Below are 16,700 nucleotides of genomic sequence, written 5' to 3'. Positions count from 1 at the left end.
GCATTTCAAAAGGCTATAGCATAGGAAGTTGTTGAGGTTTCTGACAAAAATGTGTAGCATTAGTAATCCTGCAAAGTTGAGGCAATTGTTACTGAAAGAGAAACTTATAAGAAAGTGACATATTATATAAGAAAGTGGTATATCACGTCACCTGTAAAGTAAGGATATTGAGGTGAGCAAAAAGCTGAATAAATGATTTACTTTGTTCTTGCTATTGAACGAACTGACCGACTGACAATCCAAACTTCTTTTCTCCAGCAAACAAAAGTCACAAAAACAGAAAAGAGACTTCCTGTAATTAGACAATGTAAAGATTGTTAGAAACCAAATTAGATATGCCTTTTAAATTAATGTAAGTCTCAAACTATAATAGTCATCTAAATTTGTTTAGCCAAAACTACATCTTTCAAATCAGTAAAATGAAAATATCAGAAAATTATGAATTGTTAAATGTTGAAAGTAGTCCATAACCAAAAGGCATGTCCCCAGCATGTTATCAAAATGAAAATGCAACAATGATTCACTGATACAACAAACAAAAAAACAACAAATGCAATTAATTAGAAATTCATGGTCAACTCAAGTAAAAGAAGACAGGCATATAAAAAAAGCATGCTTAAGTGGGTGTGTCATATCTTCAGAATCTCATACCATTTAAGTAGTCAACAATGTTATCACTGTCATGAACTGAAAAGCCAAAAATAAAAATGCCATAAAGAAAATTCATGACACAACTTTAGAATTGTATAGTTTCATTTTTCAACTTTACACGATGATGTCCAGTTTGGTGAATGATACAATCAATCATTAATGGAAATGGTAATACAGAGAAGTGTGTATCTACACTACCATATAAGTTGAAAGTGATATCCATCCCAAGTAACATATTCTTCATACTTTAGGCAAATTTTTGCCTAAGTTGTCAACGCACATGCCATGTTCCTTTATCTGAGCAGCAACAATATGGGACCTTTTTGTATTTAATGATACCTTTTTTATTCTCTAGAGGTGTATCCATGCATTCTTAATTTGCTACTTCCGTATATGAAGAAAACTCAAGGATCACTGTAAAGTTGCAGAATTGTTTGGTGCTCAAAAACTAAAGACAATGTTTTAATAATATAACTATATGTTTAAAATACAAACTGACGAATTAGAATTTAGAACAATGAATAAATGTTGGATTAATTCTTTATTCAATTTGAAAAGCACTATCTTTTAAAAAAATGCATTGATTTAAGAAAAATTAATGTATTTCAAAAATGCACGGACACTAAATATAAAGCATAATATGAAAATGAACTTGTTTGAGTGGCTCTGAGTCCTTTTGGCAACTCTACCTGAAGCCCCACTTGCTTGTTTTTCCATCTATTCATATTGGTCAAAATATCGAATAAAATTTATGTACATTCTATTCTCTTAAGACCTTATTTGTGGATTATACCAAGTATATTGTACGGTTGTTGTTCAAATGTGGATCTAGAATTTTATGTCCGTAATAAAATACAAATTAAATCACATTTAACTCTATCCTTACATTGAAATTATAAATTTGGGATATCACGCCACCAAGAAATAGGTCCAAAATGCTCATACATCAGGCCCAGAATCAAAACTTTCATGACACTGCCGATGAAACTGTGATCATACTCTAGTATTTAGTCATAGCCCATATGGGGCTATATTTTCAGACCATGAGAATGTAAGATTTTAATAATAGTTGAAACATACCATTTTAGTACTTCATAAAGAAAGAAGAGCAAAAATCACAATTCACTTCTAAATTTCAATCACTTTTAATAGCTGAATTTTGTCACAAAACGATTTAATTGTACACTAATTAGATAAGAACAAAGGCAAAAATGTTAAAAGCTTTCATATGAGAGATGAATTTCAAAAATTGAAGTCATAATATACCTTATATATTAATATGTGCTGGAAATTGAATGTGCCGGATGAGGTGCAGTCTTGTTGTAGTCGTTTAGTATCAGTTATTCAATGTTACTTACTTATTAGGTTGGAAGTAACTAAAGAATTTCTGGTTCACTAATCTTTTATAGTTTTTTTATTGGTGAGGGTGGTTGAATTGACAGACCAATATTTGAAGATTCGGACTCAATAGTTGTCGTTTTCAGCTCCATCTCGCTTGCTTGAACGACTTGGCCTTTTTAATGTTCCTTTCGCTAGTGCTTGGTGGAGAGTTGTGTTCATTTTCTGTGTAAGACAGAACTGTTAGACTTGATTGAGTAACATTAGAGCTTATTCAGGCTAACTTTTTTAGTTAAATGTGAAATAGCCTATTTGACAACATCTATTGGGCATAATCAACGTAGAGGAGTTTGTTCTGGAAATAGAAGAACTCATTTGCAAAAGCAAATATCATATATATACATACACATACATAAACGCATTAAGACATATAAATAAGGGGTAACCTTGACGCAGGTTATGTCAAATATGTCATATGCCTTCATGAAGAGAAGTTTTCAGCAAAATGACTAGAAATGAAGGCGGTTGTCGAACCGCTATCCTCAATCAAATTAATTCGAAAGGTACACTTGCAATCGTAGTGAGTTAATACTTTAAATATTATTTATATATGCTAGATTTTGCTGCACTAAAATTAATGTATATATATGTTGTAAATGTAATACCAAGGCACTTATGTTGTCTTCTTTTCATATTTTATGCAATCAAACTATTTCTTGTTTTTTGTGCGTTTTTGCTTTGTGCACCCTGAACATTATAACACGTAGAACTTTTGAAGATCATTTGATATTAATATTTTGGTCTCAATGTAAAAGACTCCCCTCTGTAGAGCCAAAAAAATTATATACGTGACTCCGCTTCATCATTAAATCAAGCAAGTGTAGATATTAAGTCTAGATATTTGTTAAATTTACTGAAGTTGTTGAGGTAAGTTCTGCAATAAAAGTAACTCGTCCGTGAACAGGATTCATGGTAAGAACGGTGGATGACCCGACAAAGTTGCTCGATGCATGGCCTGAAAGCATGACTTTATTTGTTTTTGCCCTATTATCATACCAAATGAATTATTATATATATTATTTATGGCACGCTGAAGATAAAAATGCAGAGTAAGAAGTCAGTACCAGCTGATGAGCTCTAATGCCTGTGAATAAGTAAGATTTATGCGGATTGTGGAGTTGAATCTGATTAGCAACGATAAACCTATACATATAGAATAATAGTGTAATAGTGTATAATGTAAAAGGGTGATATTTAAGTATAATATTATAAATCACACATACCTTGATAAGGAGAAATTTCAATGTTCCTTCCAACGATTACAGAGAACTTTTATCCTTTTCCATTTTAGCCTCCAATTCAGTTTTTTGAATTTCTCCGAAGTCGTCCCATAAAGTGAGCAGAAATTAATTTTCTAAGTTCCTACAATTTCTTCAAAATCGTCCCATAAAGTGAACAGAAATTAATTTTCTCTGAAAAATATATATATTATTATTTTCCAGAATTCATTGTAAGATGGTTAAAAAATTTGAAAACGTAAATAACAATGTATAACACAGAAGGTTGTACTTACTAATCATCGGAAACAGTAACATCACAACATTTATTTTGACTACGGCCTGCATACTTTGAAAGACCACAACAGAGAATAACTCTCAGAATATCTGGTAGTAATAAATAAAGAAATATGAGCTCTTTGCATGTCAGGACATAAATTTCAGCCAAGTAATGCTTGTTAGGAGGGATGTACCAATATCCGCAGCAGGACCTGGAGTCATTTGAGAAATACTGGCAAAAATTGTGATATTTAACTTGATCAGAGGCGACAGTGATTTCTCAAGCTCGCCAGTTGATTTGACATGTTAAGTTAGAGCTTTTTTATCAAGCACCCAGTAAAATTTATGTATCAGTCTTCCGTACGAAGTTGGTGAAACTTTGACTCCGACAATAAAGATTAGATATGTATTCAAAAGTTTAAGTTTCTCTGCATAATAGTTGATATCATCACCATATAGAGCTGTCCTGATTTGTTGCTCCTAAAAAGTCGATGTTGACGTACTTTTTGAGATGCAGATAAATAGTATAATTATACATATAAAATGAGATGCCACAATTATAAGCGAGAGCACCTGTTCATCTTTCAAAATCAGATTTTGAAACTTAATTTTCTTTTTCAAACTTTGTCGCGCTCGACTCATGTCCATAATTTGGACTTTACAAGTCCAATTGAAAGTGTTAGCTGTTATTACTTCAATATTGAATCTTAAAGCCATTTGTTTATCAAAGATATCTTCATATTAATCTGGGCAAGAAGAATCAGTGAGCTACAACAGTTAAATACTATGAATTTTTAACACTGTGAAGTGAATATAGATATCTAGTGAATTTAGAGATAAAATGCATTCACATTTTTCACTTGCAAAGATCAAGGACAAGCTATTGACAACTTGCTTTATGTCAAAATCCTCAAATGCAAATACAATGCAGTACAATTGAATTTTCTTTGATAAAATGCATTCGCAAAGAATGTTCTACATATTTTTCTTCTATAATATATAGAATCTTTACAATTTTTTATTTTTTCTCACATAAAGATGCAAACAGGGAATTGATGTGGCTACACTTAATATGTTTTTTAAAAGATAATTGTGAAATTTCTATTTTATTTTTAGTGGCATAATTTAACTATAAAATTAATACTCTCTCCTTTCTATTTTAATTGTTGTGATTATTAAAAATAGTGCAATATTAGAATATGTTTTTCACTTGCAAAAATCAAAGATCAAGGTCAAGCTATGTAGAACATATGTCAATTTGTTGAATATTAACATTTTACTCTGAAATATACTACACATACGACTACCATCGACATATGCACACCACAGTAACTAAGAAAAATCAATTGTACTACATTGTATTTGAATTTGAGAATTTTGCTTTTGATGTAGTTAGTAAAAAGCTACAGTTTGTGTAGCTTTATTTTGTCTTTCAGAATGCTCAAAAAGTGAAAGCTTAAAATAAGATGCGTGTGGCAGAATTACAAATTCATATTTAAGTTTGATTGGTGTTGTTTCTCCACTCCGATCAGTGTCATTCTAGAATTAGTGTCACACAATATAATCTAAGAATAATGTCACGCCCTGAAAGAATACCCTAGGAGTAGCCGGTACTCAGATCTCTGACCTCCGAGAAAACCATTTGGTCTCATCACTCATTCGTTCATCAGCGAAAGACTTAAGTAAAAATAAGAATATTTATGTGGGCTCACCATTATCAACATCAAAGGAAAGAAATAATCCTTAAAATAAGTAGTTTCAAAGGAAAACTACTCAAATTACATCATCAAACTCTATTTACGAAGCCTGTAAGACTATCAGACGGTGCCAATAACGTGTCCATGTCTACCTCAAAAGAAACATCATACTCAACAACAATAAAAGGATAAAGAGTTCCTCTAAATACAAAGACTCATCAAATAGCTGGAAAGTAATGATCTTCAACGATACACCTGTTGAGGATCTCTAACACATGTATCTGCATCATAAAACAATGCAGGTCGAATGACGTCATTACATAGAAAGTATGAGTATGTAAAATGGCAGGAAAATAAGGACAGATATCAAAAAACTCCTCTTAGGAAGACTCAGCTCAGAACTTAACATCATCTCAACATCAATATGTAATGCAAGTTTAAAAATAATAATAAGCAATGCTTACTCAGTTGAGAGTTTCTCTAACTGACAATCATCACTTATGAGCTAGTGATGATATAATGAAGCGATGTCGTTGCCATATCCATCCAATACCTTGCTAGGGTAAATGACATCATCATCTTGGATCCAATCATCAAAGTCCTCTTTATGGGACTTAAGAGACATAGCCTCCATCCTACCTGGCTACGTAGTTCTGAGGTTTGAATCAATTAAACTCTTATCCAACTCGATTATCAATACTACTCCCAAAATATGTGCTCATAGTAACCTCATCATCTAGTCTTATTGGACTTTTATTTAAAATGTCAAACTCATCTCATTACCTTTTCATTAATCATTATACTTCAAAACATCATTTACATCTCATCAAAACATCTTACTCAAAACATTATTTAATCCAAAGAATTAAATTCATTTAAACTCAATTCTTTTTCTCTTTCAGAACTCAATAAAATACATATATAGTATTAATTCAAATCACTCTTTTTGTCAATGAATATTAAAAGCCAACATCTTTATTCAAAACACGCGTAAAAATATTCATGAACATCAAATCAATTAGAGTTCATGGAAAAGTAGCCACGAACAATAATTTCAATAATATGATAGATAAAAATACTAATAATCTCAATGCATAAATATATCTAACTCAATACAAGAAAAATTAACTCATTTAGAATTCAAGAATTAGGGTAAAACTCAACTATAACTCAATTACGGTGAATTTAAATAGTGAGCGCATGGACGAACCCAATCCAATGCTATGAATAGCCTTACATACCTGGAATCCGAAGCTTTTACTTCGAATTGAAGGACTCAATGAACACTCTTGAACCCCTATCTTTTTCTCCCTGCCGGAGCGTTTTGTGTACTATCCGGAATATAAGAATCACCGAAATAGTAACATCTTGAGTGCATGCTTAGGCTAGTTTATTTTTGCACACTAATTTTTCCACCTCAAATTTCAATAGGACGATTTAGTTATATGCACTAATTAGATAATAACAAAGACAAATTCATCAAAGAGATAATATTTTTGCAAATCACATTGTTAGTTATCTTATAAAATTCGTACAGAATGATTGAGAGATGTGATTCATTTTCATTATTAGCTGAAGCACACATAAGATTTTTATTTATCCCGAGAATATGTTGATTTTTACCTTCAGCTTGTCCACTCCTGTGCTTTCTTCCTTTCATATGCTAGTAAAATAAGAAAACACCATTAAAATTACTCATCAAATGGATAAATATTAGCATATTGATATGAAAGGCCAACGATTCGAAGGAGGAGAAAAAACACATGTGTTACACATTACATTCACATGATCTTTTTCTATTTTTTAAAATGAAACTATTTTTAAGATCAAAATATACATTTGTTCTTTCTTTGAAATCACTTCAGCTTTATCATTGCTCCACATATAATCAGGGGCGGAACCAGAATATTTGATAAGGGGGTTCAAGAAAATTAAAAAATAAGGGATTGGATGAAAAAAGTAAAAAAATGTGTCATTGTCGAGAATCGAACCCACGACCACAGGCTTAATCACAGGCGCCTTATCCACTAATCCACAATCTACAATTGTTAAGGGGATGCAAAAATAATATTTGTACATGAATAAAAAAATTCGCAATATATATATAGTGCAATTTTCCGACGAAGGGGGTTCGGTCGCCACCCCTCGCACCCCTGTAGTTCCGCCCCTGCATATAATTCTCTTCTTGTTATTTATAAACAACAACGTAGCCTACAAATCAAATTCAATCATCAAGAATACAAATGACTCTAAAAAATAGTGAGCTCAGACTTGCACAAATAGAAGAAAAATTGACAAATTCTTAAAAAGAGAAGAAACATAAAATAGTCCAAGATACAATACACTATATTCATGATCAACAACATATACAATATATTCTTGTTGTTTTAGTACATAAATAAATTAGAGGGAAAAAAAGAGAGAAAAATAAGGCTGATGAATTCATCAATATTTTACAATAAGAAAATATCCTTTGCAAAATAAACTACCCAGCATATCCCTCCCAAACTTCTAAAAATTTCTAAAATTAGTATACTGATTATCAAAATAAAGAAAATCTAAAATTTCAGAAAGGACTCCCAAATTAGCTTTAAACACTTAATAACTAAAACTTTGCATTTCAAATCAGCCAAAATTGAATCTAAATAGCAAAAAAAAAAGGACGAACTTTTAAAGAGAGAAGATCAAAATTTCCAGAGCAGCAATGAAGAGGAATAAACAATAAAAGTTTGAAGGTATTTAGTATCAACCGGATAAATAACAGTTTTCTGTATTCATATTTGATTTCTCTGACAGCAGGAAACTTACACCAACATATCAAAGGTTGCTGATAGATCTTGACATATTCCCTAATGTCTAATCTAATGTTTAGAAGCCTAAGAAAGTGAATGGTTTTAGCTTCAAAACAAAAGCTGGTAAGTTAAAATATTGTTGACCAATTCACCTATAATGATTATAAGGTGATTCCAAGATTGTTAAGCAACTCTTCGTGTATTCGGCAAATTATATGCATAGTTCCCAGATTCTACAGAGGTGAAATAACAGCTTGATAGGTTTCCATTTTCCTTATCACCAGTCGTCTGAGTGAGGATTCCTAAACTGTAAGATCAAGCAACTCTCTTGAAAGATGCAGAGGACCTGACATTTTTTATCTGATTTCCGTTTGCTCCTCCTTAATGATAATAATAAATCGGAGGATTTGCAACTTAACTACCGTCCACAAAATCCTTTTATTTCCTACAATTAGTCCGTCATTCCTGATCTTGGGCTCAGAGGGTTTCCCAAGCACTGTTGAGTACTGTCTATGTTTTCGAAAGCTAATAGCAATAGAAATTGCTTAAACCGGGTCCTTTATTATTCACCAGAGAAAGCAGCAACATATTTTCTATTGACAATAGCTTGTTAGACGGCAATGTGTTAAATGCAAGTAGAGTATTAATAACTCCTAAAAATTCAATTAAAAAAACAGCAATAAATCATCCCGAAGGCATGGATGATACTCTTTCATGAAATTATGCAAACAATTACGTGATCCTAAATGATTTTGAAGCTGTATCAGGACACCATATTAAATGGTCAAAAGCAGCTTGTTTCCAGTTAATTCAGTCCAAAATATGCAGGTTTTGGCCACCATTCCTGGGTGTCCAACAGAAAGTCTCCCCACAGTGTACTTAGGCATGCCTAAAGGGGCAAAACAGAAAGCAGATTCAATTTGGCAAGGTGTAATAGAGAAATGTGAAAGGAGATTAGCCAACTGGAAGAGACAATACCTCTCTCTCTTGGGGTCGCTTAATTCTTACAAAATAGAGTTTTGGTTTCCATGTCATCTTATATTATGTCTCTTTTTTCAATACCCATCAAGGTATAAAAGAAGCAAGAATTCCACTTAGTCAAATGGAGTACCATCAGATCAAGAAAGAAAGAAAGGAAGAGGATTAGGGATCAAGAACTTGAGAACACAAAATAGGAGCCTTTTGATGAAATGGTTATGTAGATTTAATTCGGAAGACAGTGCACTAGGGAAGAGGGTAATCACAGTGAAATATTTTCAAATTAAATGAATGGTATTCAAATATAGGACCCCCACCACAGGGAGATGAAGTTTGGAAAAGCATCAAAGAACTATGGCCCAGCTTCTTCCAGAACATTAATTATAAGATAGGAAGAAGAATCTCCTTCTTGCTACTATTTTGTGCTTAATAGATACAACTTATTAGCTTCTCAAAAGAAAATCTCTATCCTCCAATTTCACGTTTACATACAACATTGGCACTTTAATGTGTCTGCTAGCGCAGACAGACAAAATTGCAACTGTTTTTAACATGTAAGTGAGCTTGAACTAAACAAAAGTTCTGTCGGTCTTCAAATAAAGAGCCCATTACAGAGTATTTGAATGAAACAGACACAAAGAGGATGGAAGGGATGTAGAGGATTGATATGAACAACCTGTCTAGTTCGTCATTAAGGTGTAATCAATGTTGTTGTTTGAACAACAGAAATATGTGCATCATACGACATACCAAAACTGGAACCTCACAGAAGCTACCTTTTTAAGCTTAACACCACTATTCTAATAATACTAAACACTCAAAAAGCCCAACCTTAGGTAACCTTTGTCAGCACCTAAACATTTTCATTGCAATTTCATTGGGGAAATGGGCAATGCCCTGGAAAGTATACTGTATTGTTGTTGCATATACTATTCTAACACACTAATTGACCAACAAGTGCTGTATTTCAGCACGTTTATTTTAGTATTAGTATGTAAGTTCCTACTACTTCTTCCTTTTATAACCCAGAAATTTATTATTTTTCAGCTTGAAACAAGGTGAATCATGGGTCTGCCCCTCCACCATTCTCCACTTAATTATTTCTGTAATCCTACTACTTAGCTATAACAACCATAACTATGCCTCAGTAAAATTCATACTGGTTGGCTAATCAGACTGATTATTGAAGATTTATAAGAGGATTTACGAGCATATGCAGAGAAAAAGGTTGTAATTTACCTTCGATCGCCGTGCCCGAAACCACCTCTAGGGCTTCCACGGCGGCCATCATAGTCATCTCTACGCGAGCGCTTATAAGGTGGAAATGGAGGCGAACGGCGATGAGGAGGAGAATATCCACCACGGCGGTCTCGATAAGGAGGAAGAGGAGGAGGAGGGCTATGGCTAGGCCGTCCACGTTTGTAGTCACGCTCTCGAACAGGCGGAGGATGAGGAGGAGACCGGTTACGATCATAATAGTCCCCACGACCACCTCGACGATCAAAATCCCTGTCATCCCTCCGTTCCCTTGAATCTCTATCGCGGCCGCGCCTCGGCGGAGGAGGAGGAGGAGGCGGTGGAGGAGAAGATACCGGTGGCTCTTCCGTGGACTTGTTTGGATTTTCTTTGCTTCGTTCACGGCGACGTTCTAAACCTTCCGCCGGAGCATCCATTACTTCGGCCATAGACGATGGCTGAGGAAAATCGGGAGGAGAAAACCCTAGCTCAGAGTGAAGTACTTTATTTGCCTTTGTTTGTAGATGTGGAAATTAGGATTGACAAATGGAGAATTGAAGAATCGCGAGGGGTGGAAAGTAAATATTAAATTTTGGAGTTTTAAGGAGATGGACGGTTTTCGTTTACCCCCCAAAACTATTCTTTAATTACCTAGTTTCCCACAAAAAAATGAGCTTTAGATTTTTACCCACCTTGTTTTTTCTACTTCACTTCTACTACACAACTTTAAAAATTGTACCATCTATTGCTGTGAAATTAGTTTGAATTGACTTATTTTAATTGTTTTTAACTCAAAATAATTTTTAAGCACTTTTAAGTATTTTTAACTCCTAACTTATGATATTTGGCTTATAAGATTCTTGTCTTCTCGTATTTTTTCATCAACAATTATCATCTTTTTTCTTTTCTGAAGCTCACTTTACGTAAAAATTATTTTTTCCTTTAGGTTTACATACTTCTTCATTATCGTCGTTTAATTCACTTTTCATATCATTATTTCCTTGTCTTTAAGTAAATACGAATGTGTTGCTAATAACTATAACTACTACATATAGAAATGAAAGTAGGTGGGACGAAAACAACTTCAAAAATTATATCATATATTGCGTTGAAAGCAATGGCAGACCCACGTGTCTCCTTTAAGATGCACGTGCACTCGTTAACTTCAAAAAATTATGTATATATACCTTGAGATATGATATATAATTTATTAGGCACCCAAAAATACTAAAACTAAATTGGTGCACTGGTTTGAACATTGCACACCGTTGACATGAAGGGACGGGATTCGAATTAGGTACTATGTTTTTTTTTCTTTTTATTTGTGAAGCTTTAAAATGTTGAATAAAATAAGGGGGTGGCTAGTTTCGAACTTGCTACCTCATGGTGCAGAGTGAAGTTCAAAACCATCACTCCACAAAGCAAACTTTATCTAGCAAAGTCATTGAATTCATATTTATACGTTAGTACATTGGTTTTATATATTTATTTTAAATAAAATTATCATACAAATTGGTATTCGGTGAAAAACTTAAACTAACATGCATTAACCATTTATGGTGTACCCGTAGTCTTCAAATTCTAGGTTCGCTTCTGGTTGAAAGTACTTTAGGTACAAATTTTATTCATTTCACACAGACACACACATATATATAATAACACGTCTTCCCCTTTATTACTCATTCATAATTGGATCTTCTCATACTTCTTCATAAAAAATAGGATAATTAGTATTCCTACACTATAACCGAAATCTTAGCGACATAGCTTAATTTAAGTCGGGTCATATTACCCTTCCCCCTCCCCCTCCGAACTCAACTTTTATGTATTTTCGTGCACCTTTTGTGCTGATGTAGCACTTCAGTCGGGTAAAGTTGATAGCTGGTATAACACGCGTGCGTGTATATATATATAAAGGTCTTCCTATTTAATTTATCTTGTATTTAAACTAAGTTAATACACAAAAGTTTTTTAAAATTTTTTACCTTGTATTTAAACTTTTTTTTTGATTTTTTAAACTTTATTCATTGTTTTTTCTCTCTTTTTTTTCTATTGATTTTATTTATCTTTTTTATTTTCTTTGCCTTCTTTTGATTGATTTCAAATTTAATTTTAAATATATTATTTTTAAAATAAGTTAATTTCGGACGAATATCGAAAAAGTGAAAAAAATTAAATAAAACATAAAAAAATTAATTAAAACATTGAAATTAAAGGAACTTTTTAAAAAAATTTAAAGTGAGCAGGGAAATAAATATTTTACAAAGAAAAAATGAAAATAATTAAATGCATGTAAGTTTTAATGTTAATAATTATGTGTACTAACTAATTGCAAATAGATCAATTAAAAAATGACATTTGTCCAATTTCTTCATTGTTCACTTGCCTTCAAGAAAGTGTGCACGTTATTTTTGTCATAACAGCTTTTGAGTGGGTTTATTTCATTTTAAAATAGTTTAGAGGGAGAGGGCGGAAGATATTAGGACCCTAGTTAACTTTATATGCGTCGCTGAGATTTCAATTATAGTTTAGAGGGGTACTTATGCATTATCCGTAAAAATAATTTATCTTTTTTTCTTTTCTAAAGCTCATTTTCTTAGAAGTTGTCCCTCAATTTGAATTTATATACTTCTTCATTGTTGTTGCTCAATTCATTTTTCGTATTATTATTTTCTTAACATTTAAAAAAAAACAGACCAGTGTTGTTGATAATAATATTTAGCCAAACACATAAGAACACAATTCATTCCCAATTCTTCAAAAGATAACTAACATTTCTTGTCTCTTCTGTTTGGGTTCATTATAGTTATCTACTTAGCTACTGCACAGACCTAACACTAACAATTTGTTCTCAGACTAAACAATTGCACTTGAAAATATTAATAATGCAAGACTGCTTTAGAATATGGATAATATTATACTATTATAGATATCCATAATATGTACAACAGACAAAGTATGGTGTCTACTTAAACCATATGCAAACATTGTTATATACTCAGAATTTAGTAGACGTAAAGTGCTGAGTTCGAATTTTAATTTTAGTATCCATTCTTCTGCATTTCAAAAGGCTATAGCATAGGAAGTTGTTGAGGTTTCTGACAAAAATGTGTAGCATTAGTAATCCTGCAAAGTTGAGGCAATTGTTACTGAAAGAGAAACTTATAAGAAAGTGACATATTATATAAGAAAGTGGTATATCACGTCACCTGTAAAGTAAGGATATTGAGGTGAGCAAAAAGCTGAATAAATGATTTACTTTGTTCTTGCTATTGAACGAACTGACCGACTGACAATCCAAACTTCTTTTCTCCAGCAAACAAAAGTCACAAAAACAGAAAAGAGACTTCCTGTAATTAGACAATGTAAAGATTGTTAGAAACCAAATTAGATATGCCTTTTAAATTAATGTAAGTCTCAAACTATAATAGTCATCTAAATTTGTTTAGCCAAAACTACATCTTTCAAATCAGTAAAATGAAAATATCAGAAAATTATGAATTGTTAAATGTTGAAAGTAGTCCATAACCAAAAGGCATGTCCCCAGCATGTTATCAAAATGAAAATGCAACAATGATTCACTGATACAACAAACAAAAAAACAACAAATGCAATTAATTAGAAATTCATGGTCAACTCAAGTAAAAGAAGACAGGCATATAAAAAAAGCATGCTTAAGTGGGTGTGTCATATCTTCAGAATCTCATACCATTTAAGTAGTCAACAATGTTATCACTGTCATGAACTGAAAAGCCAAAAATAAAAATGCCATAAAGAAAATTCATGACACAACTTTAGAATTGTATAGTTTCATTTTTCAACTTTACACGATGATGTCCAGTTTGGTGAATGATACAATCAATCATTAATGGAAATGGTAATACAGAGAAGTGTGTATCTACACTACCATATAAGTTGAAAGTGATATCCATCCCAAGTAACATATTCTTCATACTTTAGGCAAATTTTTGCCTAAGTTGTCAACGCACATGCCATGTTCCTTTATCTGAGCAGCAACAATATGGGACCTTTTTGTATTTAATGATACCTTTTTTATTCTCTAGAGGTGTATCCATGCATTCTTAATTTGCTACTTCCGTATATGAAGAAAACTCAAGGATCACTGTAAAGTTGCAGAATTGTTTGGTGCTCAAAAACTAAAGACAATGTTTTAATAATATAACTATATGTTTAAAATACAAACTGACGAATTAGAATTTAGAACAATGAATAAATGTTGGATTAATTCTTTATTCAATTTGAAAAGCACTATCTTTTAAAAAAATGCATTGATTTAAGAAAAATTAATGTATTTCAAAAATGCACGGACACTAAATATAAAGCATAATATGAAAATGAACTTGTTTGAGTGGCTCTGAGTCCTTTTGGCAACTCTACCTGAAGCCCCACTTGCTTGTTTTTCCATCTATTCATATTGGTCAAAATATCGAATAAAATTTATGTACATTCTATTCTCTTAAGACCTTATTTGTGGATTATACCAAGTATATTGTACGGTTGTTGTTCAAATGTGGATCTAGAATTTTATGTCCGTAATAAAATACAAATTAAATCACATTTAACTCTATCCTTACATTGAAATTATAAATTTGGGATATCACGCCACCAAGAAATAGGTCCAAAATGCTCATACATCAGGCCCAGAATCAAAACTTTCATGACACTGCCGATGAAACTGTGATCATACTCTAGTATTTAGTCATAGCCCATATGGGGCTATATTTTCAGACCATGAGAATGTAAGATTTTAATAATAGTTGAAACATACCATTTTAGTACTTCATAAAGAAAGAAGAGCAAAAATCACAATTCACTTCTAAATTTCAATCACTTTTAATAGCTGAATTTTGTCACAAAACGATTTAATTGTACACTAATTAGATAAGAACAAAGGCAAAAATGTTAAAAGCTTTCATATGAGAGATGAATTTCAAAAATTGAAGTCATAATATACCTTATATATTAATATGTGCTGGAAATTGAATGTGCCGGATGAGGTGCAGTCTTGTTGTAGTCGTTTAGTATCAGTTATTCAATGTTACTTACTTATTAGGTTGGAAGTAACTAAAGAATTTCTGGTTCACTAATCTTTTATAGTTTTTTTATTGGTGAGGGTGGTTGAATTGACAGACCAATATTTGAAGATTCGGACTCAATAGTTGTCGTTTTCAGCTCCATCTCGCTTGCTTGAACGACTTGGCCTTTTTAATGTTCCTTTCGCTAGTGCTTGGTGGAGAGTTGTGTTCATTTTCTGTGTAAGACAGAACTGTTAGACTTGATTGAGTAACATTAGAGCTTATTCAGGCTAACTTTTTTAGTTAAATGTGAAATAGCCTATTTGACAACATCTATTGGGCATAATCAACGTAGAGGAGTTTGTTCTGGAAATAGAAGAACTCATTTGCAAAAGCAAATATCATATATATACATACACATACATAAACGCATTAAGACATATAAATAAGGGGTAACCTTGACGCAGGTTATGTCAAATATGTCATATGCCTTCATGAAGAGAAGTTTTCAGCAAAATGACTAGAAATGAAGGCGGTTGTCGAACCGCTATCCTCAATCAAATTAATTCGAAAGGTACACTTGCAATCGTAGTGAGTTAATACTTTAAATATTATTTATATATGCTAGATTTTGCTGCACTAAAATTAATGTATATATATGTTGTAAATGTAATACCAAGGCACTTATGTTGTCTTCTTTTCATATTTTATGCAATCAAACTATTTCTTGTTTTTTGTGCGTTTTTGCTTTGTGCACCCTGAACATTATAACACGTAGAACTTTTGAAGATCATTTGATATTAATATTTTGGTCTCAATGTAAAAGACTCCCCTCTGTAGAGCCAAAAAAATTATATACGTGACTCCGCTTCATCATTAAATCAAGCAAGTGTAGATATTAAGTCTAGATATTTGTTAAATTTACTGAAGTTGTTGAGGTAAGTTCTGCAATAAAAGTAACTCGTCCGTGAACAGGATTCATGGTAAGAACGGTGGATGACCCGACAAAGTTGCTCGATGCATGGCCTGAAAGCATGACTTTATTTGTTTTTGCCCTATTATCATACCAAATGAATTATTATATATATTATTTATGGCACGCTGAAGATAAAAATGCAGAGTAAGAAGTCAGTACCAGCTGATGAGCTCTAATGCCTGTGAATAAGTAAGATTTATGCGGATTGTGGAGTTGAATCTGATTAGCAACGATAAACCTATACATATAGAATAATAGTGTAATAGTGTATAATGTAAAAGGGTGATATTTAAGTATAATATTATAAATCACACATACCTTGATAAGGAGAAATTTCAATGTTCCTTCCAACGATTACAGAGAACTTTTATCCTTTTCCATTTTAGCCTCCAATTCAGTTTTTTGAATTTCTCCGAAGTCGTCCCATAAAGTGAGCAGAA

The 16,700-nt window shown here is 32.4% G+C and overlaps 1 protein-coding gene across 2 annotated transcripts; it reads right to left on the bottom strand.

Moving 5' to 3' along the window:
• Positions 1-5,347: 5,347 nt before the first annotated feature.
• LOC129885133 (serrate RNA effector molecule-like) lies at positions 5,348-10,809 on the bottom strand. Of its 2 annotated transcripts, none has more exons than XM_055959338.1 (2): positions 10,252-10,809; positions 5,348-5,523 (listed from the first exon to the last, which is right to left on the bottom strand). In XM_055959338.1, the coding sequence occupies exons 1-2, from the start codon at positions 10,695-10,697 to the stop codon at positions 5,511-5,513; spliced, it is 459 nt and encodes a 152-aa protein (XP_055815313.1). In that variant the 5' UTR covers positions 10,698-10,809; the 3' UTR covers positions 5,348-5,510. The 2 variants fall into 2 exon arrangements, with proteins under 2 accessions (XP_055815313.1, XP_055815314.1); XM_055959339.1 differs by lacking the exon at positions 5,348-5,523 and adding an exon at positions 6,882-6,905.
• Positions 10,810-16,700: the final 5,891 nt, after the last annotated feature.

This window comes from Solanum dulcamara, chromosome 4 (assembly GCF_947179165.1).
Source record: "Solanum dulcamara chromosome 4, daSolDulc1.2, whole genome shotgun sequence".
Taxonomy (NCBI): domain Eukaryota; kingdom Viridiplantae; phylum Streptophyta; class Magnoliopsida; order Solanales; family Solanaceae; genus Solanum; species Solanum dulcamara.
The sequence above is the reverse complement of the archived record's forward strand: the minus strand, read 5'-3'. Positions and strand labels throughout refer to the sequence as shown.